This window comes from Eschscholzia californica, unplaced genomic scaffold (genome assembly GCF_041429995.1).
Source record: "Eschscholzia californica isolate CP2 unplaced genomic scaffold, dmEscCali1.0.p SCAF_3, whole genome shotgun sequence".
Lineage (NCBI taxonomy): Eukaryota > Viridiplantae > Streptophyta > Magnoliopsida > Ranunculales > Papaveraceae > Eschscholzia > Eschscholzia californica.
In genome coordinates this window covers 40,836,855-40,862,696 of record NW_028238420.1, presented here as the reverse complement: position 1 = coordinate 40,862,696, position 25,842 = coordinate 40,836,855, and the positions used below count along the sequence as shown (strand labels likewise).

At 36.2% G+C, this 25,842-nt stretch overlaps 3 protein-coding genes across 4 annotated transcripts; 1 reads left to right on the top strand and 2 right to left on the bottom strand.

Moving 5' to 3' along the window:
* Positions 1–3,570: 3,570 nt before the first annotated feature.
* CYP707A2 (cytochrome P450, family 707, subfamily A, polypeptide 2) lies at positions 3,571–8,604 on the top strand. 2 transcript variants are annotated; one of them, XM_086670091.1, is made up of 8 exons: positions 3,571–3,955; positions 4,439–4,757; positions 4,841–4,990; positions 5,124–5,381; positions 6,575–6,664; positions 7,113–7,298; positions 7,500–7,618; positions 8,192–8,604. In XM_086670091.1, exons 1-8 carry the CDS (start codon positions 3,711–3,713, stop codon positions 8,304–8,306), a joined length of 1,482 nt encoding a protein of 493 aa, XP_086526217.1. In that variant the 5' UTR covers positions 3,571–3,710; the 3' UTR covers positions 8,307–8,604. The 2 variants fall into 2 exon arrangements, with proteins under 2 accessions (XP_086526217.1, XP_086526218.1); XM_086670092.1 differs by having other exon boundaries at positions 3,617–3,955; positions 4,134–4,757.
* A 238-nt stretch (positions 8,605–8,842) lies between these two features.
* On the bottom strand, positions 8,843–10,474 carry LOC147550339 (7-deoxyloganetic acid glucosyl transferase-like). The gene has a single exon (XM_086670090.1). It carries the CDS (start codon positions 10,472–10,474, stop codon positions 8,918–8,920), a length of 1,557 nt encoding a protein of 518 aa, XP_086526216.1. The 3' UTR covers positions 8,843–8,917.
* On the bottom strand, positions 8,843–15,666 carry LOC147550338 (mediator of RNA polymerase II transcription subunit 19a-like). Its single transcript, XM_086670093.1, has 7 exons — positions 14,248–15,666; positions 13,732–13,785; positions 12,916–13,205; positions 12,586–12,801; positions 12,007–12,066; positions 11,686–11,824; positions 8,843–11,592 (listed from the first exon to the last, which is right to left on the bottom strand). Exons 2-6 carry the CDS (start codon positions 13,760–13,762, stop codon positions 11,774–11,776), a joined length of 648 nt encoding a protein of 215 aa, XP_086526219.1. The 5' UTR covers positions 13,763–13,785; positions 14,248–15,666; the 3' UTR covers positions 8,843–11,592; positions 11,686–11,773.
* Between the last annotated feature and the right edge of the window lie 10,176 nt (positions 15,667–25,842).

Here is a 25,842-nt window from a genome sequence, read left to right as displayed (position 1 = left end):
TTACCTATTATCCAATGTGTTTCTACTATTAACTAAGAATACCCAAGGTGTTAATTTCTCGTAAAAGGTTTTCTTGACATAGCACTAGCCACTAGACCATTTACATGTTCATTTTCAACAAATATACATCCTGGGTTATGGGAATTCGAATCTTGAACACTTCTTTGATTGATCGCTCATAGTTAAAACTAAGAATATTTGGGGTACTATTTTCTCGAAAAATGTTTTCTCAGCGAGTTATTCAGCATTAGACCATCCAATGATTCATTTTCGACAGATATACATCTAGGGTCACGGGAATTCGAATCTTGGACACCTCTTTGATGGATCACTATTACTTTGCCACTTGTTTGGTAATGAACATCCCTAGTTTGCAAACTAAGTCCACGTGGGAAGAAGCTCAAAATCTATATAAATTCGGTGGGGGCACAAAAAGGGGAACTATAAAATATGGTCCCCAAAGTGAGCTAGCAACCCCCACTCTAGACCTAGAAATATGATACTATATACTAATACTAATAATATACATGTATGTATGTATGTATACTTGTTGTAGTACGGAAGGAAAGAATAACACGTGCGAGGAAGTGAAACACGGGGGAGGATGGATGGTGCGTCTTTGTTTCAACAGAGAGATAACAAACAGAAACTCACGAGTGAGAAATACCTACTAGCTAGGTCGTCTTTAGAGAGAGAGAGAGAGAGAGAGAGAGAGAGAGAAGGCGGCTGAAGATAAGATTTGAAGATGGAAGGTGAGGAGGTAATGGATGTATTTTAATGGTCAGAGATTCTTACAAGAATACTCACGGGAACAAAACTCAACTCAATATGTGGAGTTAGTTTCTCTTTTAATTCCGTTCACTTTTAATATGACGAGTTATTGTCGGTATATTTCGTATTTTTCACATGATAAAATCGTCCTATTGATAGCTAGGCAACAAATTAGATTTGTGGATAACTTAAAAGAAGTCTTTTGACGTGATAGATTGTATATAAGGACATACAACTTGTTTAGACTATTTCTATGTTTTGGAGAAAACTCCTAAAACTCGTCATTAGATAGAGATAGGGGTGGGAAAAAGATCCGGAAGACCGCTATCCGACATGTTCGACCGAGATAAAAAGTGTCCATGGACACCCGATGGTCATAACGGTCAGTGTCCGACCGGCCCGAATGAATTGGCGGACGGTCACGGTCAAAATTCTATGTCGAAGGACCGACCGCTGACCGACCGATACGAGTGACCGAATAGGTTGACCGACTAAACTGTCCTCATTTTTAGAAGTTGACCGTTGAATTTTATAGACATATGAATATATGATGATCGTTGGCTATAGTCATATAGTCCTCTGGAAGACCAAACATTAGTGCAGCCCTTAATTATATCTTGTCAAATGATGATCAACTCTGTTTTTTCTTTTTTATATTTACTTTTGATTTCTTGGGCTAAACATCTTCATTTGTAAGTAATTTTGTTTGTGGTAATAAAAATAAAGTTCTGAATTAAGTAAATTTGTTGGAAAGTCCGGACCGAGACCGTCCAGTGTCCGACTGGACCGGTAAAATAGACGGTCTTGGACGGTCAATGGACAAAGAATTCTTGAGAGTGACCGTCCGAGTCCGCCCGAGTAAATAGGTGGTCGCCAACAGTTTATGTCCGAGTCGACCGGTTCGATGAAGTTAGAGTCCGATACCGACCGGTCCGGACCGATTCCCACCCCTAGATAGAGATAATAGATTGTCAACAAGTGGTAGTCTTTTGAAAAATGTCTCTCCACCCAATATTTATCTAGGATGAATTTCAGCCGGAGTATGTGATGACTGGCAGAGGATCAAGGTTAATATAAATTTCTTCATATTAGGTAATTGGGTAGTGTGCAAAGTCACATATGGTATTACTCACTTAGTGGTAACCAATAAGTTGTGTTGTGCCGGCACACAACACACGTAGATCCTATGTCGTGTTTAGACTACCAAAGTTTGGGCACATACCACGAACCATGGGTACGATACGATTGCTCCAAGTGTCTTGTTGGTCGTGTTGTGTGGTCTAGCAACGTGTCGTTTCACTTGCCTTTATGAGTCGGCTGATGTGACGCTCCAAACCTTAGGGTTAACTATATTGTCTTTGTTTTTTCCACCCCATGCCCGAACTCATAGGTACAAAATTTCGTTTTTGGCAAAGTCTCTACATACCATCCAAAAGATCCCAACACTTACTAAGTTTGAATTTTGCCTTTACCCAAGCCCCTTGACACTCTCACGAGCGATGTAGAACTATCAGAGCTGAAATTTTCAAGTATCATACATTCTAGGTCGTGCCAGGTTATAAGTCGTGCCAGCTAATGATGTAGACACAGTTACAAACTGAGTAGATCCAGGGTTGTATTTCCTGCTACACAACCCGATGGCCGCCACTATTGATACTAGGCAAGTTTTCTTTTGGGTTATTTCCCTAATGGCCCCCTACTTTGTGACCAGCTTCCCGCCTGGCCCCCTAAATTAGCAAAAATACCCATATGGCCCCCTTTTTCCGTTATCTTTAACTGTCCGTTACTCTCTCTCCTCCATCTCATTTTCTCTCTCTGCCAAGTCACCTATCACGGCCACATCATCATCTTCTCCGGCATTGGTCGCCGGCCGCCCAAATTTCCGGTCGGCGACCTTCAAATATTAAATTTTTTTATTTTATTTTCTCTCTCCTCTTTCTCTCTCTAGATTTTTTTTTTCTCACCCTCTCTCTCTCTAAAACTCCGGCGAAGGGGTTTCCCTTCGCCGGAGCTAGATCTGTTCGTTGAACAGACCTAGATCTGTTCGTTGAACAGACCTAGATCTGTTCAAGAACAGACCCTTCAAGGTCTGTTCGTGAACAGATCTAGGGTCTGTTCTTGAACAGATCTAGGGTCTGTTCTTGAACAGATCTAGGGTCTGTTCGTGAACAGAACATTAAGGGTTGTTCTGCTCACGAACAGAACTTGCAAGGTCTGTTCGTGAACAGATCTAGGTCTGTTCAACGAACAGACCTAGCTCCGGCGAAGGGAAACCCCTTCGCCGGAGTTTTAGAGAGAGAGGGGGTGAGGAAAAAAAGAAAAAAAAAATCTAGAGAGAGAAAATAAATTTTTTTTTTTTTTTTAATATTTGAAGGTCGTCGGCCGGAAATTTGGCCGGCCGGCGACCAATGCCGGAGAAGATGATGATGTGGCCGTGATAGGTGACTTGGCAGAGAGAGAAAATGAGATGGAGGAGAGAGAGTAACGGACAGTTAAAGATAACGGAAAAAAGGAGTCATATGAGTATTTTTGCTAATTTAGGGGGCCAGGCGGGAAACTGGTCACAAAGTTGGGGGCCATTAGGGAAATAACCCTTTTCTTTTTCATTGTTATTTGTGACGAGTGTGTGGCTAAGAGAGTAAGTAGTATTCTTTCTTTCTAACAACAAAGTCCTTACTTGGTAGAAGACTTCTGTGCTGTAACTTCTTTTAGGGTTACGTGTCCCTAAGAATTAACACCAAGGAGGGGGCTACTTCTAAATATGGATATAAAACAATAGCTACGTGTTCAATCTCTCCCATACACTTTTTTTCTATATAAAGCCCATTCTCACTCACCCCATTCTGTTCCTTCTCTCTCTCTCTCTCTCTCTCTCTCTCTCTTTCTCTAACTCTATCTAACTCTATATACATACTGAATCTTAATATCACTTACTCACCATGGACACCCTTTTACTAACATTCATCACTACTACAAATAATATTTTTGTTATTTCTCTTCTTTCATTATTCTTCATATTCTCCTTCTTATTGTTGATGGTATTCAAATGGAGTAGTAATACTCATCACCCATCCAAACAAAAAATAAGCTTACCACCTGGTTCAATGGGTTGGCCTTATTTAGGAGAAACAATCAAGCTCTACACTCAAAACCCTAATACTTTCTTCTCCATTAGGCACAAAGGGTAAGCATGCCTTTTCCTTCAATCATAACCAACATTAACCTTGAGATTCTTACCATTAAGGATCTTACTTTAGTTTATTACATGCAAGGAAAGGGAAAACTGCAAATAAAAAGCTTAGGTGGTGTTTTGTTTTATAATCTCATATCAATATAATATATGTGCATTTTTTGTTTTGCAGGATTAATTAATCTGTCCTATCAAGTAAAAACTTAAAACAAGTATTTGTATCCTATGCATGTTTTTACGAGAAGATTTAGTGAAAACATACAAGAACTCAAAATCTACTACCTATACTGAAATACCAAAACAAAGGAATTTTTCACGGTCGAACTACTAGAATGCCCTAGAAATGCGAGTCCTAAGTAATTTATTTGAACTAAAACTTAGAATTAAATCCTCTGTCTTTGGAAAAAAAAAATCTAAAAAAATTTCACTAAAGATTTCTAGTAGGTACATGTTTGATCCAATATTTATGTATTTTAGGTATGGAGATATATTTAAGACACATATATTGGGATGTCCTTGTGTAATGATATCAAACCCTGAAGCAGCAAAAGTAGTGCTAGTGAGTAGAGCTCATTTGTTCAAGCCAACTTATCCACCTAGTAAAGAGATGATGATTGGGCCTGAAGCTCTATTCTTTCATCAAGGAGATTACCATTCAAAACTTAAGAAGTTGGTTCAATCCTCCTTTCTTCCTTCATCTATTAGAGAATCTGTTTTTGACATTGAACAACTTGTTCTCAAATTCCTTCCTTCTTGGAGAAACGCCACCATTAACACTCTCCAAGAAATGAAAAGGGTAAAATTACTATGAATTTTTCTAACTACTTATTCACCTTGAAGAATTCCACAAGTCCTTAATATTTGGTTCTTTACTTGTAGTTTGCTTTTGATGTTGCAATCCTATCGGTGTTTGGCCGAAACTCCGACTTAGAGACTGAAAGCATCAAACAACTATATCATTGCTTAGAAAAGGGTTATAATTCCATGCCTTTAAACCTCCCATGGACACCCTTTAGAAAGGCAATGAAGGTAAGGACTAGATCCAACATTATGGTGCTTAATTGTTCCATCTCTCATTTTGTTTTGGGTATCATACTAGAAATGGGTATAGTCCCACATTGGTTGGAATAAGTTAATTAATGTGATGTTGACTTGTGTGCAGGCAAGAAAACTTCTAAATGAGAGATTGATGAGAGTAATAGAGAAGAGAAGAGGAAGTAGTAGTAATAAGAAGCAAAATGGAGGAGGATTGTTGGGAGTTTTACTTGGGGGATCCTGCAGGAATCATAGTCTAAGTGATTCTCAAGTGGCTGATAATATAATTGGTGTCATATTTGCTGCTCATGACACCACTGCTAGTGTTCTCACTTGGATTCTCAAATATCTGCACGACAATGGAGAACTTCTCGATGCTGTTACAGTAAGCTTAAAATTCTGTTTTTCTCTTTTCTTGTATGTAGTTAGCATCGAATGTCCTAGTCAATTCACATCTTATATATCAACATAGGTAAGCTTAATATTCAAATTTGCCAACAATCCTTGGTTGCAATAGTAAGAGGTTTACTACTCTTCCGCCTTAGAGGTCAAGTGCTAGAGTCACGCTGACAAAAAAAAAAATCGAATTTCTTTCCTTGCCACTATGTACTTACTAGTTAGTATCGAATATCCTAGCCAATTAACGTCTAATCAACATCTAATTTGAGGTGGTGTTTACTTTTCTATAATATAATGGATATCAAGGATTTGAATATATGATTCATAAAACCCCAACTAACTCTTACTTGGTGAGTGTAATAAACATTTTTCATATACTGACAGTATGGTCATAATTGTCCATTTTGGCTAGAGGAATGTCCACAATATGTAGGGAAAGGGGCATATTTGTATTTTTTTTTTCAAGTATTGTCCTTGTCCAGAAATTGGTATTGTCTTTTATTCCTAATTTTCATGTGGGTGAGAAAAATTGACCCTGTCATATTGGAAGATATTTCCATAGTGGTTATTTTTGTGTAGTAGGTTGAGCCATCGAGGTAGAAATATATTTTCCATCCAAAAGTGTGTGAAGGCCATTAGGCCAAAAATACACGCAATTAGGCCAATGATGTACAAAATAAGATGGAACCGTGAAAGTTAATGTGAGTTGATAGAATAGAAGATAAAAATTAAAATAAAGAACACAATATATTACGTGGTTAGATCGGAGGATCACGACCTACATCCACATAGAAAGCCATTAATGGTTGTATTATATTATCTCCACAATGATTGGTTACAGACTCTAAGACTCAATGCAACTCAATAAATAAAATACATAGAGGTCACTTCTATTTATAGAGTGACTTGGGTCTTGGGTATCTTAGTTTCCTAGGACTCTATCTAGGATAAATACAAGATAACATCTTCCAAATCTTCATATATCTTGATGGTTGATATCTTATATTCTAATAAGATCTCCTTTAGTCGTGGAGCTCATATCTTGGTCAAACGTTCTTTAAGTACTAACTCGTCTAACTGGTGTTTTTTTTTTTAAAATTTTTCATTTTGTTAAGAACTGCAAAAGATCTTTCCCAAAGAAAGAAACGAATTGATATAACAATGAATTGTGGATTGCAGAGGGAACAAGAGAGCATAAAGAAAATAATAATGGAGGAGAAGCGCGGTTTGACTTGGGATGACACCAAAAAGATGCGGTTAACTAGCAGGGTAATTAATTACTTTCACTTAATTAGTTACTTCTTGGGGAGAATAATTTTAAACGAGAACATAATATGTAGGACCTCTCCATTAGTGTCAATTAGTTCTTTTTTTTTTTTTGTTGAAAATAGTGTCAATTAGTTCTGAGTTAGATGTTTGGAAAGTTAACATGGTAGTAGAGCTAGACTCGGAAATGATAGGCCCAACAAGCCACGTGCTTTAAGTCAACCAACAAAAATATGCGCACAAACCCTAAAAAACTCAATATGCAAGGAGAGGCGTGTGAAAATACTCCTACATATGGACATACAGTCAAATGGTACATTCATGGTCAAGAACATAATATCTCTGTCATTTTCACTCATTCCTTAGTGGTTTTGAGTTGGAAGTTTACAAATTCGAATCGAAATTAACACAGTATGAGATATTATTTGATGAAATGTTGTCTAAATGACAGGTAATACAGGAGACACTGAGAACAGCAAGTATACTTTCTTTCACATTCAGAGAAGCAGTGGAAGATGTTGAGCTTCAGGGCTACTTAATCCCTAAAGGATGGAAGGTTCTTCCTTTGTTCAGAACCATCCATCACTCTGCTGATTTCTTCCCTCAACCTCATAAGTTCGACCCTTCTAGATTCGAGGTATAAAATTAAACTCATTAGATATTTATAGCTAATTTACAACTTAAAACACTTTTTTCCCCAACATTCATGAAGAAGGATCATTTGAACTGCTTCGACCTTTGGTAATTTAAGATGTGGTCCGTCGTGTATGAATGTTGTCAAATCGTAACTACGACTATTGTGTGTTTTAATGATACAAAATTATGGTGAGAGTTGCAGGCGCCACCAAAACCAAACACGTTCATGCCGTTCGGAAATGGAGTTCACTCCTGTCCTGGAAGTGAACTAGCCAAGCTAGAGATGCTCATCCTTCTTCACCACCTAACCACTTCCTACAGGTCGGCTCCGTCTCTCATCGTTCTCTATCAATACAGCTTCTAATAGTACACTCTAGACATTCTCAAAATAAGGACCTGTTAGATCCCATTGGGTTAATTGATGTCCTTGAAAACTGACTTGCAAAATAAGATTGTCCAAGACTTATCTACCTGCAAATCCTAATGTCTAGGTGATATGGGATATTGACAAGTAACTCCAGATCTGATGCGGATGGGAAGAATTAGCTTTACCCTACATCATTTGGGCATTAGAATTTACAAAATGTATACGTCAATTATCTTTTTCTTGCAAGTCGATCTTCAAGGGGAGTTTGTACCAAGGAAAATGACCATCTGCCCGGCTAAATCCTGGTCAGGTGATGTGACTGGGCAGGATTTAGAGAGAAAAAGTGTTTGTCTCTCTCTAAATCTTGTCCGGCCACGTCACCTAACCCAGATTCGGCTGGTAGATGGGTCGGGCATTGTATCAGAGTTGTTGGACCAATAGGTCCAACAAGACCCACATGTTGAAGGAAAATGGTATGTATTTCCCATGTGAAGATTTATGTTTTGTTTGATTTGATCAAAATGCAGGTGGGAGGCAGTTGATGAGGAAGATGGGATACAATATGTTCCTTTTCCTGTACCCAACAGGGGATTCCCTATCAGGATAACCACTAGATCATCATCACCATCATTCAATAAGTAAACATATATCTTATCATCACCACAATATGTGATAATGGATATTCAATGGGGCCCAAGTAATTGTGGCCCAACCCACATACAGATGCATAACTCTGCACTGGTTGTCCAACAAGATTTTTTTTTTCTTCGGGTTACATATATGTGATCCTCTTGTAGTCACATTCGGTGAGTCGATCCTGTAAAAGTATTTATGTGAAAACAAGAAAAAAAAGTTAAGAATCATATATGCGGTAAATAATTGTAAATATGGAATGTTAACATTTTCATCAAGAGATTTCATGGTCTTAGGTTTCTACTTACTTTAAAGAATTGCCCTTTCAATTGGTCTTCATATGATCTAAACATTTACGACACCTCGAAGACACGAGCATGTAGTGGGGGTACGGGGAGTGCGCACCCATCAAGCCTCCTTACCATATAGACACCCAATCGGGGTGACGGGGATGCAGATAGTGCACACGCACTCGGACTCCTGTGCTTTCAAGCGAACATTTTTCACTTGAACAAGTTTCTAAGTTTGTCTTGTGATAAAAAAGATAAATGAGAAATTTTTATTGTGCTTTTTATTAAAGAAAAAGTAGAGATGAGATACAAGACATTTGGTGGGTTAAACTAGGTAAGAGATGAGGAGGAGGAAAGATTTATTGGATGATGGGTTATGTGTTGGATTAAAGTATCAAGATTAGTTTTGGAAGTCCCTCCTGGTGTGATGGCTTCTTTAGCCATTTGAGCTAGTTTGGAGGCTCTTGTCCTAAACTCCTCTTTCCTCTCTTCCATCACCTCCTTCACCATCTTCTCCACTAACCCTCTTTCACAAACATCTTTCATGTCCACACCCACTTTCCACACCTCGCTAACGAACCTGCTGTTGAGCTGCTGGTCGGCGAAGTAGGGCCAGCATATCATTGGGACTCCTGCCACTATACTCTCTAGCGTCGAATTCCATCCACTATGAGTTAGGAACCCACCCACTGCTGGGTGAGCCAAGACCTCCTCTTGTGGTGCCCATCCAACCAAACACCCTCTCTCCTTTGTTGCCTCTTTCAGCTCCTTTGGGACCCAACTCTTCATACCCGTCGGATCATCATCAGTATCATCATCTTTGTCATTCAGAGAGTCGAGACGGATAACCCACAAGAAGGGCTTCCCACTGTTAACCAAACCATACCAAAACTCCAACAATTCTTGTCTAGTAACCACGGCGATACTTCCGAAGCTAACATATAAAACGGACTCGGATGGCTTAGAGTCAAGCCAAGTAATGCAACTCCTGTCTTCCTCGCGTAGACTATTGGAGGTGGAGTTGAGTACTTGAGCGTGGAGAGGCCCGATGGTGTAGACGTTCGGATGGTGACGATAAGAACGGATCTCAGAGAGGACGGGAGCCTCAAGTTCTTCGAACGTGTTGAAGATCAAAGCTGAGGCTCTGGTTGTAGACCTAGTCTCTGTGATTACTATTTGGAGTAATGGATCTGATACCTCTTTGACTCTGCAGAAACTTGGCAGATCTCTACGCCTTAGAAAACTTTCCATTCCTGGCACACCCATAATCTTCATATCCATACTGTCGTTCTCTTCTTTTCGATCTTCATCTTCGTCTTCGTCGTGACTGAATGGGATTTCCCCAGATTCTATGAGTTGAGGGATACAGAAATAAGCCCAGTAGCTACAAGCACTGATTGTGCGGAAGGCAATGAGAGGAATACCCATTTCTTCTGCTGAATCAACAGTTATACTCATCATGAGTCCATCTGCTATTATACAGGTTACTGGTGCTATTAGACTACCTTCTTCTGAGTCTGATGAAGATGATGAGTTGAGCAGCAATTCTCGGAAGAGTGTCTTTGTGATGGTTTTTATAGAAACAATCAGCTCATTGATGTAATTACCCGATCGGGGGTGGTCGGACGGGAGACCGTCTGAGATGGTGTGGAAGTGGAAGCCGGGGAAGGAAGAGAAGCGGTTTTGGACATCCGAGAAACGAAGGAGACTGTGGTGGTTGTGATGACTGTTGAGGAAAGTGATTTTTGTAATACGTCCTGAAGAGCATAGAAGCTCTGCCAGCTTCAACATGGAGTTGACATGACCTTGTACTGGAAATGGGAAAATGAGTACATGAGTTGGTGGTTGTGGTGGTGATGGTGGTGGCGATAAATTTTGCTCCTCCATCTGAGACTAGGTTTTCTTCAGGTAAATCTATACCAGTCTCAGAGAACCACCACCCACAAGGGGGTGTAGGTATTATAATTAATGGGTGTGGTGATGATGGACCAGTATAATGATGTGAGCTTTTCCTGTTGAATTCTTGGGAGATTTTTCTAATATGTATACTTTTCTTTCTTGGAGGAATGCTACACGAAGCTACAAGCCAACGTCTACTCCACACTTACACGAAACAACGGTTTTCATCTTCCCGTCAATCTCTCTCGTGGACCATTGATTCCTCGTTAGGTGTGAAATAGATCTACTTTCCTAGTCAACTCTCGTGGAGATTAATTCCTCTTTAGGTGTGAAATATGTGAAATAGATCTACTTTCCTAGCGTCAATCTCTCTCGTGGACCATTGATTCCTCGTTAGGTGTGAAATAGATCTACTTTCCTAGTCAACTCTCGTGGAGATTAATTCCTCTTTAGGTGTGAAATATGTGAAATAGATCTACTTTCCTAGCATCTTTCTCGTGAACCATTCATTCCTCTTTAAGTTTTGAATAGACCAACATTCGTAGCATCTTCTATCATTTCTCTTTTTCTTTCCAGAGCTTTCCTGTCATTAATTCAAAACGAAAACGATATATGTAAGAGTTTTTGTTTGGTTGTGGACGGCTGCATTTTGTTTTGAATCACCATATTTCAACTCATTACCAATCCGATCCAAAACAAATACGTACACAGTTCCATGTACTGTTTGGTCGTTATCAGGCACATGTTCGAGATACTAAGGTTCGGACCTTGAGGGACTTACAAATACATTTGATGAAGTCTTTCGGCAAGCAAATCTTTATACACTAGTTTCTCCTCTAAATAACACTTGGGCAATTTTAATGCAGACCCAATAAAAAGTTCTGAAATTCTGAGCTTCATATCTAATGTACTTTAACCCTACGAAGACTAAATGAATGTTAATTATCTCTTTGAGCAAACCTAAACATGAATATCAGTCATCTCTTTCATATCTTAATCACCAAACACCAGTCAATAAGAGCTCCCCTTTGAGCTGAAATAGAGAAACGTATTGCCTTCTTCTCGATACTTCGACCACCCTCGCTCAACTTATACCCGCAAAATTTCTGCGATATATAGATAAACATGCTGTTTTATGGAGGTGTTACCGTTTCGCAATTTAAATAGAAATAATAAGATCAAAAGATAGAGATTTATACCTTCCAAAAAATTTGCGACTGAAATGAATAAACCTCTGCTTTGAATCATACTCAATTCCCACCGAGTACAAGAGAAACATTTAAACAATCAGCCTGCAACTTTTGTCCCTACTATCTCATTGATTTTTGAGCCTTTGTGCTGAAACAATTCAAGGAAAACGGAGCTTCTCGGTAGATAATAGAGAAGTTTGAAAGAAGAAATTCACGCATAACACAAGTACTTACAAAAAAGAAAAAGAAAAAAAAAAGATGTAAATGGTTGAAAAACTTTGGAGTTGGAACCGAAAAGGAGCAGGACTTCACCCATCATATGTTAATTACCTTACTTTTCTTGTGTTTGTGGATATCAGTGATATCTTCACCACCATCATGCTTCCTCTTCTGAGATAATAATAATAAGAGAAGACAAATTAAAATCGACTTCCATTGATCACGCGAGGGTCTGCAAGTAGCTTTCTCTAAGTACTACAATGAGATTAAAATAATGCAGGTTACTCATTTTTTCAGTATTACACCTTCTACACATCAACGCGTATGCATCAAGGCGTCGCCTCGCTTTTTGGCGTAAACCGAAGAAAAATGTTCTTTTTTAAATTAGTATGAACCACATGCATTTCAATGGTCACTATACATAAAAGCCACTAGTTTAAAAAGGAGCAAAGACGAAGTCTATCTGAAGATTAGGATAACTGAGTGAACAATGCATACGAAACTCTTGGCAGTCTTATAGGATGATCGGTGTAGTTAACAGACCAAAAGTTTAAGACTGTTTCGTCTTCAATGTGTGAGAACTTAACCATTATGGTCGCCTAAGACAGGTACTACCAAAACAGTACCTATCTGGGGAGTTTTTTAAGGAAAGAGGTAGAAGAACGGACAAGAGATTAGGAAGAAAGAAACCTTGTCATGGTGTTTCTTTGAGTGCTCGGCACCAGATTCATGATGCCCATTTTTATCCTTCTTTTTATCCTTGTCTTTATCTTTACTCCGGTCCTTGTGACGATGTTTATGCTTCTTGTGCTCCTTATCCCTGTCCTTGTGCTTCTTGTGCTTCCTCTCCTTATCTTTAGACTCACTTTTTGATTTTCCAGGAATTGTGGGAATCCCTTTGTCTGCCTGTAAATAATGCCAAATTATACAGAAATTCAAGCTGTAAGCCTGTAACTTACCAATAGTACATACAAGTACCAAAGGAGAAGATAAATTAATCCTTAGAGTTCAAAATCTCACAGAAGGTAAATCTATGGGAGCTGTTTCCCTGAGCTGAAAGGCTTCACCGAGAGTATCCAAATTGAAGAGTTGCATATGGGTGTTTATATCTCTTGTGTATGAGGTGCTCTGAACAAGCTGATCTAATCCCATCCCGTCCCCTTTTCTGATTTCTGTGTCTCCCACCACAGTATGAACATAATGGGTATCCGAGATTGACAAAGGAAGTGACCTTTTGCAAAAGAACTCATGGTGAGCGAATAACTTGTAGTGGTTTATAAGATCCACAGCACCAGTAAGCTCCCTGGGCCCTGAAATTTTCAACAAGACAACTTCGGTAAAGCTTCAAAAATTGAACCACAAAAACTAAGAAAGCAGCCAGTTTTGCATACACCATACTCAGCTACTCCTAGTATGTCATTTACAGGCACAGATTACTCAAAGGTTAAGCTTCACAAGTCCTGTAGTCCTTTTTCTTTACAGGGAATAAAGTTTGTTCGATATTACTTGTAAACGGAAAGATAAATGTTCTTATCCTATATCACATCTTACACTAAAGAATAGACACAACAGAATAACATTTAACAATATCACACTATTGTCTGACAAGTATCAACAAAATCATATAAGTAAATAACTTCGTCGCCTATATATGAATGTGATAAATGGACTTAATGTAGCCATTAGAATAGATTGAAGCAAAATCCCTTTCAAATGAAAAAAGACTACATGCTTCTTGAGTCCTACACCCTTAGACTCTTGTTTACATTGACGATGAAGTTCAAATACTGAAGGGCAATACAAAACGAAAACACACGGAAAATTCAAGCGTTTTACCTTTTCCGAACTTCTTTGCTTCAGGATCCATTAGGTCTTCTGAAAATCTCTAGCCTGAAGTAACAAACAAAGATTCACCATCATTTTCAAATTAACAAAGTCTCGACCTAGCAAAAACTCAGTTCATCTACTGAAGTACTAGAGAATTGAAATTTTTCGATTGCTATTTTACTTATCATTGTCATATAACAAGCTACAAACTAAACAAATAAGGACTTTGAAGGTGTGCAAGTATTGATTAAGATTCTGGGTTTGGATAAGATCAACATTCTTAATCACTTATTGGCATCAAGATAATATGATAAAATTATATGCATCACTTGTACAAACAATGCCTATAATTTGGAGCTTACCCTAAATTCCAGCTACCATATAACTTCAAAATTTTACACAGGAAGATCACAATAGTGTACAGAAATATAAAAGTAAGAAAAAAGGTAGTAACTAGTATAAGATAGAGAGATGGGTATTAAGGGAACAAATTCTAGAGAGAGAATAAGGATAAAAAGGTAGAACCTTTTATCATCAATAAGCACATCTAGCAAAAATTCTTATCAGCCCTGAATGGCGCAATTGGTCCTCACCAGAGTTCACCAACAAACTTGTTTCTTTAGCAGTAGTGGTAAACTTCAATTTCTATTATGTTTGGAAAAATTAAACCATACCCAAGAATCAGAGAGTTAAGAAAACGAAACCCTATATTTTGGAAGTGGGAAGGATTTGGGGTTTGTTAAATTGAAAGTGAAAATCAGAAGCCCTAATTGCCCGAAATCGAAAAGGAAGCGGGAATGTAAGAATCGAATGAAAATACTAGCGAAATCAGAAGTTGTAAGAGGAGAGTTGAAAGAGACGGGACAAATTGACCTAATTTGATGGATCGAATCTGAAAGGGGCAAAGAGGAGGAAAGCGGGAGCTGTCCTAAAGACCTATATTTAGTAATTCATTTATTTACGAAGGAGCCGGTGCTAACTTACCAATGACGCGTATAATAGGGCTAGGCTAGGAATGGGGAATCAACGTTCGGGCTCGAGCACTCATTTAGCCAATTTGTGGCGGGTCGGGTAGTCCAACTGGAGAACACGAGTTTCATCGAGTGGCGGCCCAGACATATACCACGAATAATTGCCCATCATCCGCCCATAAACACGAGACTGGTGGGGCTTCACGAGTCTCGGGCACTGATATCAAGCAAAAATCTTTTCCATTCTTCATTTACTTTAACTATGCCCAAAACAGTTGTAGTGAAGGAGGTGTTGGTGGGTGGTGAGAGAGAGAGACTGAAGTCCATTTGGGAGATTGAGCTAAAGAGCAACCTTTCTCATGAGTTTAGTAAGCATTATTGAAGTAAAATCACTTTGAAGTTTAACATTAAACAAAGTAACAACTAACAAACAACCAAAGTAAATCAGATTAAGAAGATCTTCAATTGCATAATGATCTTTAATTTAAAGAAGATCATTAACTTTCTTCGTTTCTTATTCTTTGTAAATGATTTCAATAATAGTTGATGCAACTTGAAGTTGTTGATGAGCAAGATTGGGTTCTTCTTAAACAACAGTAGAGAGAGGTTGTCGAAGCTTCTTATATTCATCGATCAAGGTGATAACGTCAGGGTGATGTTCTGATATAGGGGGTAAATTTAATAGGGGAAGAAGCACGAAGGTTTATTAGTTTAGAGAGTGAGAGAGAGTTGGTCGTAATGAGAAGAGGAAGAAGAAGAAGAGAAAAAGATCACGAAGAAGATGTGAGGTGGAGGAGGAGGAGAAGAGGGAGAGATAATGGGATGGATGAGAGAATAAAGTGGAGAAATACCTTTTGTCGGTGACCTTCACATCGAAGAAGAAGAAGAAGAAGAGAGAGACAAAGATAGAGACGGCGTAGTGAATGAGAGGGTAAAGTAGGAAGAAAAAAAGGTGACACGGTTTAATATATATACATATGTTACGAAAATACCATAAGAATAGAATGGGAAGAAAACGAAAATTTGGCGGCCTTGAGGGCCTCAAATTGCGAAGACCTAAGGGGCCAAAATGACCAATTGTCATAAGTTGGGGGCTAAAACCGACTTAACCAAAAAAGAAAGGAGGAAATCATGTCATAAATTTGACCAACACAAATATGATCTTGGGGTCAATTTCGAATGTTAGAAAAATATGAGAATCAAATTTCTAGTTGGTCTCTTTTGTTTAGGTAAGATTCTTGCTTACATAGATGAAAGGACTCGTGTTAACTTAACATCATTAAGCCAACAACTGGTAGCCCAGTTGCTTAGTGCATTACTCTGCAATGCAGAGGTCCCAGGTTCGATTCACTGGAAGTGCAAATCTGTGGAATATTGTATTTGGGTTATTATTAATATAAATTATGTAATAAATTTGTCGGGCTTTATGCCTCTTTCATCTTGTTGGGCTTGAGGCCTCTTTTTCATGATTTAACTTAGGCGGTTATCGTGCTTATCACAACTTCGTGATGTATCAATGCCTTGTAACGACTAACATTGAACATAGTCGATTTCTCAAAAAGTTAACATCATTAAGAAATGCACAAAAAGATTAGTAAAAATGGTGGAGTTGTTACTTAACATAGTGCTCCTCTATTCAAGTCAAAAACTAGCATACAATTGGAACATAGTAGAACTACTACATTAAGTTGTTTAGAGATAATACACCTTATCACCCACATACAAATTTCATTTGAATGATTTGTTTCAGATATTTACTTCTCTCTCTCAAATTTGGAAGAGGGCGCCTTTGGTAATATAATGGGAGCCTCAGATAATTTCCCTCCTGCTCACAGAATCTTTGGAACTCTTTAGATGCCTCCATAGACAAGTTGTGCTGGGGTACACTTCGAGTCGAAAATTCTGTAGGCACCTGCGGTCGTTCTATAGACACTCTAAACTTCAGGCTTGACGCATCCTTAAGTCCCAATATAACCTTCAAAAAAGAGAGATGCTAGAATCACAAAAGATTTTGACAAAAAAAAGTTCCCAGCTGATGTGGCGGTTGTGATTTTCATCTCTCAACGGCCTAGATTTGGTCAAAGTTTGAAACCACACCCGCCACATCAGCTGGGAACCTTTTTTTGTCAAAATCTTTTGTAACTTTATCATTTCCCTTCAAAAAAACCCTCCTAACCCACCTAATTTTAAAATAAAAGAAGGAAATCAACAGGAAAGAACTCCGAACGAAGAAGAAAAGGAAGAAGAAAGAGGAATAACAATTAGAGTAAGAGAAATGTTATATACGCTTATCATTTCTACTTGCCACACCCACATCTCCTTTGACCTCAACTAAAATTACCTTAAATGTGAGGGACTAAAACAAAAATGATGAGTGCATCTAAAATTTCCCTAAGAGGAACTGCTGACTTTTAATTGTTGGTATCCCATGAACATCAAAAAAAATAGTAAAATTAATTAGAGAACCTATAATGTGAAACCTTATTATAATATTAAAGTAGATATTGAATTAAATATTGTATAATGTTATACCCCAATATATTCCGAAAAGGTGGCAATTAGCTTGTGGTCTCATAAAGTCTAAAGGGTGGAGCGGTCTACTCAGAATGCGGAGTTTTACGCGTTTTGTTTCATTTACTTGATTTGATCTGATTTTCTTATTGAAAGTACTATATTATTATACTTCATTTATAAAAGACATTCGTAAAAATAATACGAATAGGAAAAACGTGATATCGTCATGACCTTATATTTTATTCATGCAATTCACATGCCCTTAAGCTCTTTACATTTTTGGTAAATCTTTGGAGCAATAATTTAGGAAGATTGAAAACTAAAAAAAAGATATTTCATTCTCGCCAACCCGTTCATAAGGAAAAATCTTAAAGAATAGATCCCAAGTTTTTGCTGTGTTTTTTTTTTTGTTGAAATAAGTCTTTGCTGTGTTGATATTTTGGTGTAACCAAGAAAGTGTGGCACAACTTATTTAAATTTAGGTCGAAGTAGTCGAATATTACATCTGAGTGATTTAGAAAGAAATGCTTCTTGTTTGACAAATAACAAACACCACCAAATCGTATTAATATCAAAGTATGTAAAGCATAAAACCACCTAATTCTAATCTAATTGAAACTGTTTTAGTTTTATTAGAATTACTCCATATAATCGTGTTAGTTAAAAGTTGATTGAAGTAGATCATTTTACATTTTCACCTAATATAAAGATTTCTTTGTGTATATATCAAATGACAACTTGTGTTTGTGCGCGTAATTGATATTTTCTTTTTAGAATGTCTATATACTCAGTTCCGTGACAATTTACTTTATTCCAAACTCATTAGAATATATTTTTAGAATTTTGAGAGAATAAATGACCCTTAAGATTTCAATTTAGAGAAATTAATTGAAATTGGATAGAATGTAAGATATTACATTCTATTTATTAAGAACACAACAACCTTTCAACAAAAAAAAAGAACATGACGCAACATATTAAAATTCGTGTCCTATCTTTTTTCTTATATCGTAGTGTTTTTTGTTTCACCACTATATTTTTTGCTCTGTGTGCTTCTTTGTTATTGTTGTTGAAAAATGAGAAAACTTTTTATGGTGGTGGTTTAATTGACTTGTATTGTCTCTGCAAAGAGGAATCTACCAAACATTTTTCTCTGTAGAAAAAATTGTCATCTTTCAACTCATTCACATTCAAGATTTGATTTATAAACATAATTTTTTTTCTCATAAAAAATTAAATGCTTTCGATGATTGACTCGAATTTTAAATTGTGTTTAGTTGCAATATTCTAAAAACTATGATTTAATTAATCTGTGTATAAGTCATGAGGATCATTTTAACTTCACACCAAAGTTTGCAGGGATTGAGTAAAATGTTAAACATTTCTTTAGAACACATAACAAGTCCAATAATTGATTACTAACTCATGGATCAGCACCTGTAAGCTGTAAGGTCATTTATGAATTATTAATTAGACTGAAAAGGTATTCATATTTTTTGTACTACAAACTTACTTAGAGTTTCTCAATAAATTATTTTGTAGACCATTAACAATTTAAACTTTAATCCTCTTAATAAATTAAATTTTTTTTTATAGTTCTCCCAGAAAACAAATTAATTTAGAAGAGAGGAAAATTATAAGGTCCAAAATTCGGGTCAAAATAACAAATGAAGCACAACCCGGAATAATAATGCAAAAAAATCCAAAATTTGAAATTATAAAACATTTATAAAAATTTCTGAACAAAACACAGTTTGCTCTCAACTATTTTGTATTTGCTCTCAATAATTTTGTAAATTTACGAAACTTTTGTTTTTGTTCACACATAATTAAGAACATAATTATATATGTTGTAACAGTTTCAAAAGTGTTGCCAACAGTTTAAAAATTGGATTTTTTTTACATTATTATTCTCGATTGGGTTTTTTTTCGTATTTAGGCCCAAATCTTGGACTTTTCTTACATAGTTTCTTGTTATTAGAATGTATATCAAAGTAGTGGATCAATGTACGACCATCACCATAATTTAATCTGACCCTGAATTCTTACTCTCCATTTTCATTAGTCTTGAGTTCTCTTCTCAAGTTTGCAGGGTCATTCAACAATGCATTTCTATCACCAGGGTCGCCCCTAGGTGCAAGTGGGCAAAGTTTCGGTTCGTACCCCAGGACTAATAAAACCTATATAGAAAGATTTAAGGGGAGCCATTTATTTTATCTCTACAAAAAATTACCAAAGCTAACAAGGTTAGTTTAGCTCAATTGGTAGTAAGCATGGTAGAGAGTCCAGACAACGTACGTTAAATTTCAAACATAAGCATTTTTTTCTTTTAATTTTTTTTTATTACTTCAGTTGACACTTATAACACCAACACAACTACTAAACCTCTACTACCAATGTACCTCCACCACCACCACCATTATTAAACTTCAACACCACAACCACCACTATTAATTTGTATTTTTTAAATTACTTTATTTGACACTTCTCCCACTATCGCGATTACTAAACCTCCACCTTGTACCTTCACGTTGTACCTCCACTACCATCACCACGACTACTAAACCTCTACAATTGTACCTCCGCTATTACTAAACTTCAACACCACAACCGCCATCAATACTAAACCTCCACCACCACAACCACCATCAAGTCACAACCAACACTATCACCCTAAGCACCAAAAAGAGAGGTTGAAATTTCTTTGGCTTTTTTTCTCAAAGAATCATCTTCTAATACTTTCTTTTTTCGGTTTAAAAAAAAAAGAAACTAAACAAGCTACTGACTCGCCGAGTTCCTCGATGAACTACTTCATTAGGAGATCAACTAAGGACTGACGAGGGCTCTCCCCGAATCCAAACCAATTTCTAGGCCTGTAAACGGTAGCTTATCGGATCGGATATAGGCATATCCGTATCCGATAATTATCCGACGGATATTATAAAATCAATATCCGAATCCGATAATATTAACGGATATCGGACGATATCCGAAACTTTAACAAAATTTCAAATTTTTTCTTAAAATTTTTAACCATTAGATCTAAATGAGAAATCTCAACCATACATTTTATATATTATCATGAACAAATTTCATTTTTTATTATTTTTTTATATTACTTATCGGATGCGGATATTTATCGGATCGAATATTAGTGTATCTGTATCCGATAAGCAGAAATCCGATAAGGAATATCAGAATCCGTATCCGATATCTGAAATTTCGGATATTTTGTAAAATTCGAATAGGGATGCGGATCGGATGTCGAATATTAATACATCCATTGACAGGCTTACAAATTTCTGATAACTCTATCTGATCGTTCGATTCAGATTACAAGTTATGGACACATGTTTTATGTTTAAACGTGTCTAGGCCACATTCTTAAAACTCGCTTCGGTCCTTCGGAATTTCAGGACCAGCCTTGTCTACCACATCCATGGTTGTTCTCCTATATGAAAATCCTTTGGCTTAAGTAAGTCTCAGGCGGTTTCATTTCGCCCACTCGGGCTAAGTAAAATTCAGTTTTTTCCTCAAAATTTTATAGGAGTCAAAATGGAATTAATCACAAAATATTAAAACATAAATATTCACATCATCTCTTCTTCTTTTCTCTAGTATTCTCTCCCATTTCTCATCCACTTCATTTCCCTCTATCTCATTCTCTCCACCTCATCCTTCTTCTCTGGCACAAAATTGCTGACAAAAAGTTGTCGGTCGACAACCTCCTCAGACGAAGGGAAGGAACCTCTTTGCCGGAGGTATGGTTTATCGGATGAGTCTTCATCAGAATTTTGAAACTCTAAATCCAGACGAAGGTCTAGTATACTAGACCTCTTACGAAAGAGATCATCCGCTTTATCGGAGACAAACAATTTTATTTTGTTTAAGTATTTAAATATGCTAGCTAAGCCCGACGATCTTGTAAAACAAACTTAAAACTCTAAGGTTTCACGATAATAAGTTCTTATAAAAATAAGGTGGATTCTTTGGGGCATTCTAAAAAAATTCGGAGTATAAATTAGTCAATCAAGTTTGATTTAGAGGGCGTATTTATTTTTTGGTCTAAATATTTACTTAGTGTATTTTGTCCCCTAATCTTCATCTTCACCTCTCCTCCATTACCACAACTTCCGACCATTACCACCATTTCCGACCACCTACCACCTCATTATTGTTTGTCTGTCTCTTTCGTTTTTTCTTTAATTGTCTCTCCTCCTCTCTTTCTTTCATTGTACCTCTCACTCTCTCTCTCCCCCTCTCACGTTCCTTTTCCTCAATGTCTTTATCTCTTTCTCTCGTTGTCTCTTTCTCTCTCTATCTCACTCTCAGAAACCCTCACCAGAAGACCTAGAGTAGGGTTTTGAAAACCCTCATCGGAATATATTGAACCCTCCTTGAGGGTTTCAGACTTCTTTCTTGGTCGACCGACCAGGAGATGTACTCTATAAATCTCGTGGCCAGACGACCATGAAGTCTTCATCGATTAACCACGAAGCTCTCACGAAGGACTTGCTGAAAACTCTCCTTGATGTCTGGTTCTGGGGAATGGAACAATTTCCTTCCTCGAAAATCTAAGAGATAAAGCGAGTGAGAGAGAGAGAGAGCAGGAGGGAGTGAGATAAAGATAAAGGGAGTCTAATAGCTAAAGAGAGGGGAGGGAGGGAGAGGGTGAAAGAGTGAATGAGCGAGTGAATGAGTGAGTGAGAGACTGAGCAAGACGAAAATATGAGAGATAAAGAATAGAAATGAGAAAATGAAGAGTAAGAGGCAAATAAATAACAAGGTGAACATTTAGACCCAAAATAAAGATACCCCCTAAGTCAAATCTTGTTGACCAAAGTCTTTATTCCCTTATGACTTCACTTTATGTGCCAACGAAAATTTTGTTCCTCCTTCTATTTTGCTCCCACCCCCCAAATTTCCAGCTGATGTACTGACATCTATCTCCAACATATTTTCTCTCTATTTGCTCATGTTTTTTTAAGCATCGTCACATAAACGAGAGAGGATTAACCTCCTTCCATAAAAAAAAACATGAACGAGAGGGTGGAGAAAGCACCAAATAATAGAGGGAGGAATATAATTTCTTGTCTGCCTAAGCCATATCCAAAAATAAATCACCAGAAAATGCCAATTATTGTAGTGCAAGACCCCACGTCCAATCAACTAAAAAGTTACAATTTTTGTTGCCACATCTATTAGTTCATGTATAATTGGGGCAATAGCTCATGCATAGGTACTAGTTTGAGTGGTAAGATACAAGTTTGTCCAAAAAAAAGTGCTCACACTAGATATTTCATTGTTGCTTTGTTTTCTTTAAATCTCATTGTTGCTTTGTTGAGAGGTTCTTCTTCAACTTCCTTTCTTAGGTTTAGATATATAAATGGGTAAATTTACGTCTATACTACAAAAATAAGTAACCCATTAGATATTAAAAAGAATATAGTAAGTAAGCAAGAAAGAAGAATCATGCTAACTAAGCAAAACAAGTCTAACAAAAACGACACTAAAATGCGGAATTAAAGCAAAATTGTGTGACATTTATGTCATGAAGATTGACATCTCAACTTAGTCTAAGATTAATTTTATTAAATGTATCCGCGTTAAAAAAAACACTATTGTAATTGTCTTTATATTTTTCTAATCATATGTGCTCATTAATGATTTAGTCTATTCGAAGACTTCTTTTTATTGTGAGAAGAGTCTTTGTTTAATTTTATTTTACAATTACATTTGTAAAGTCTTTTGAGTTTATTAGAAAATTTGTAGATGATGATAAGATCTTATTAGTGATCACAACTAGTAACTTTCACATATAGTACCTATCGTTAATGGTATTTAATATAATCAGAGATCAAACAATTTCTCATATATGGATGAAAAATAATCCTACTTACTCTAACATGGAGTCTTATTCCTTGAAGTTGTTCCTACCTCCCTAGATTCTACAGGAGGCTTAAATAATTGGGAGAGGGGTTCCAAGATCTTGTGTTTAAAATGAGGTCGTTTTCTTAGATGAACCAAACCCATGAACCTATTAATATAAATTATATTTCCCTGATTAATTATTAATCTAACAAGTTTATTGAGTTTGAACTCTTACCACAGGAACTCTTTTTTTGATATTTGACTTCGTAAAATCTCAAGCATCCAATACTTTAGATCGTTGTAACTAATCAAATCCAATGTACATTATAAAGCAACTTCATATGCTTGATATGAATTTGTACCGTTCAAATCTTTTTTACAAATTAAAATCATTAAGTTAATTAATCAACAACCATGGTATTCTTTTTTTTTTTCAATATATAAATTATTCTTTAAGTTTGATTGTTTCCTTAGTTTGTAACATTGCCATGGAACAATAATTACCATTTTCTTTAATCCCATTTTTTAAGTTCTAATTTTAAAATGACATATGCTACAAGATATGTCTCGCATTAAATTTGACTATAAATTATAAAACATTACATAATTCATAAGAAGACAAAAAGTAAAAATAGAAATAAAGGAAAAGGTCACTATAGAGTCACTTTCACATTATTAGTGGAGAGGGGGAGTTGATCGGATTATATTACATAAAAGTTAAATATTAAGTATTTTTTATTTGGCAATTAGCGACAATCTCCCACCTAAATAGAAGAGCAAGGATACTTCCAACAATGTAGCTCTGGTCTCTCGGAATAAGTTCGTGTATTTCCTTCACAAAGTAGACAAGTGGATTATATTCGTCTCATGCATTAGACTTTGGAAATTAAAGTAGTTTCCAACTTACCTTCCCTAGTTTTAACACTATTGAGAGGTTACACCCGCAAACTTTTACCGATTTAAGAAATTTATTTGTACATATAATTATCAAGTTATTTTAATAGATTGGTTATTTTAAAATGATTTGACGCGGTAATTTATAACTAAGAAAGATAACATCAATAATTGTGAGAGTCTTTGTTATTATTTTTAACCAAATGATAAAAAAAATGTTCTTATCTTTCTATCCATATGAGCTATTTATAATTGTGGAGTTATATCATATGTTTCAAATCATTTTGTGCTCATTTGGAAGTTTTTTTTATTTTAAATAAAAGTTGATTGATTGATGAAACATGGCCCTAGAAAGAGGACAGGGCTCATGTTGAATGTACTTGAACAACCTATCATCAGCTTGTGGATAAGGATGATTCATCTCCAATTATATACGCAACTTTAAATACCTCCCACTAATTAATCAAAAACAAACATAAACACACAACCACCAAAATTATGAATGTGAGATTGTAATCATTTTTGTCACCTCGATTTTAATTCATTCACAGTCTTTTTCAAGAAATCAAGTATATAATTAATACATAAAATAATTCTTTACTGTAGTTAGAAAACCATTAAAATCATTTGTATCCTAGAAATATTTTGGATTTCTTACATTATGGGACATTTACTTGTTAGTAGTACAATAATGTTGTTCTAATTATTCAAATTAAAATAGGATATAGACTAAACTTTTAAGTCCATATAGGAAACAACAAGCATAAGATTATCTATGATCACACATTTTCTTTCATCAAGGTGCATACCATCGTTACAAAATCCAAAAACAATGACGAAGGGGAAGAAGCGGAGGTAATCTTAGTCACAGTGCCATGGGCAAAATCAATCAAAATGCACCATATAATCATAGATGGAGAAAATATACGCGACACTTATTAATCACCTCCAAAGAAAGAGCTCAAACGTTCACTGGAATTCACAAAACCACTACAAAGCAAATAAAAGAACTGAAAAATACATTCTTCCAAAGATTTTCATTTTGTAAAAGAAAATATAAGGAAACACACAGCTTAACAACCAAGCATGTAGTTTATTTCACAGAAGACTTGGGGAAGAAACCATATAAACATGCAATTAATCTCTACTTAGTCTCATACGCACACAACTACACAACTACACAACTACAAGAAAAGTGCTATGTTATATTTATTTGAGTTATTTCTTTTTTAGCCCATTGGATTTCGATGGAAGAATATATCAATGAGACACTAGTTCGATAAGTTTAGTGAGTTTTTTTTTATAGGGAAGTGAGTAAAAACTCATCTTTCTTGAAAAGTAGAAGAAGTGCTATGTTATATTTATTTGAGTTATTTCTTTTTTAGCCCATTGAATTTCGATGGAAGAATATATCAATGAGACACTAGTTCGATAAGTTTAGTGAGTTTTTTTTTTTACAAGGAAGTGAGTAAAAACTCATCTTTCTTGAAAAGTAGAAGAAAAACCCATTCGTTATTCGTTAGGAGTTAGAAAAATCCTTCTACGAAAAAAAATTAAGTGCTTCCACATCCAGTTGACCAAAATAAAGATCCCAAATTGCATCGGAAACAGGTCTTACATGTAAAGGGTCATGTACACATGACTCAAAATCTCTTATTCAAAAGGTCCCATAATGTATAGATATTTTCCTTGGTTTATCCATTCTAGTTTGTAACCAGTTTATTTGTTTTTTTTTTTTTTTATGAAGAACCAGTTTATTTGTTGGTCCTCTGGTTTTGGGATGAAGTGATGAAATACGGACATGGGGGGAAATCAATTTAAGATAAAGGATAGAATAGAAAATTAATATGAAGTGTTAAATGTAGCTGAT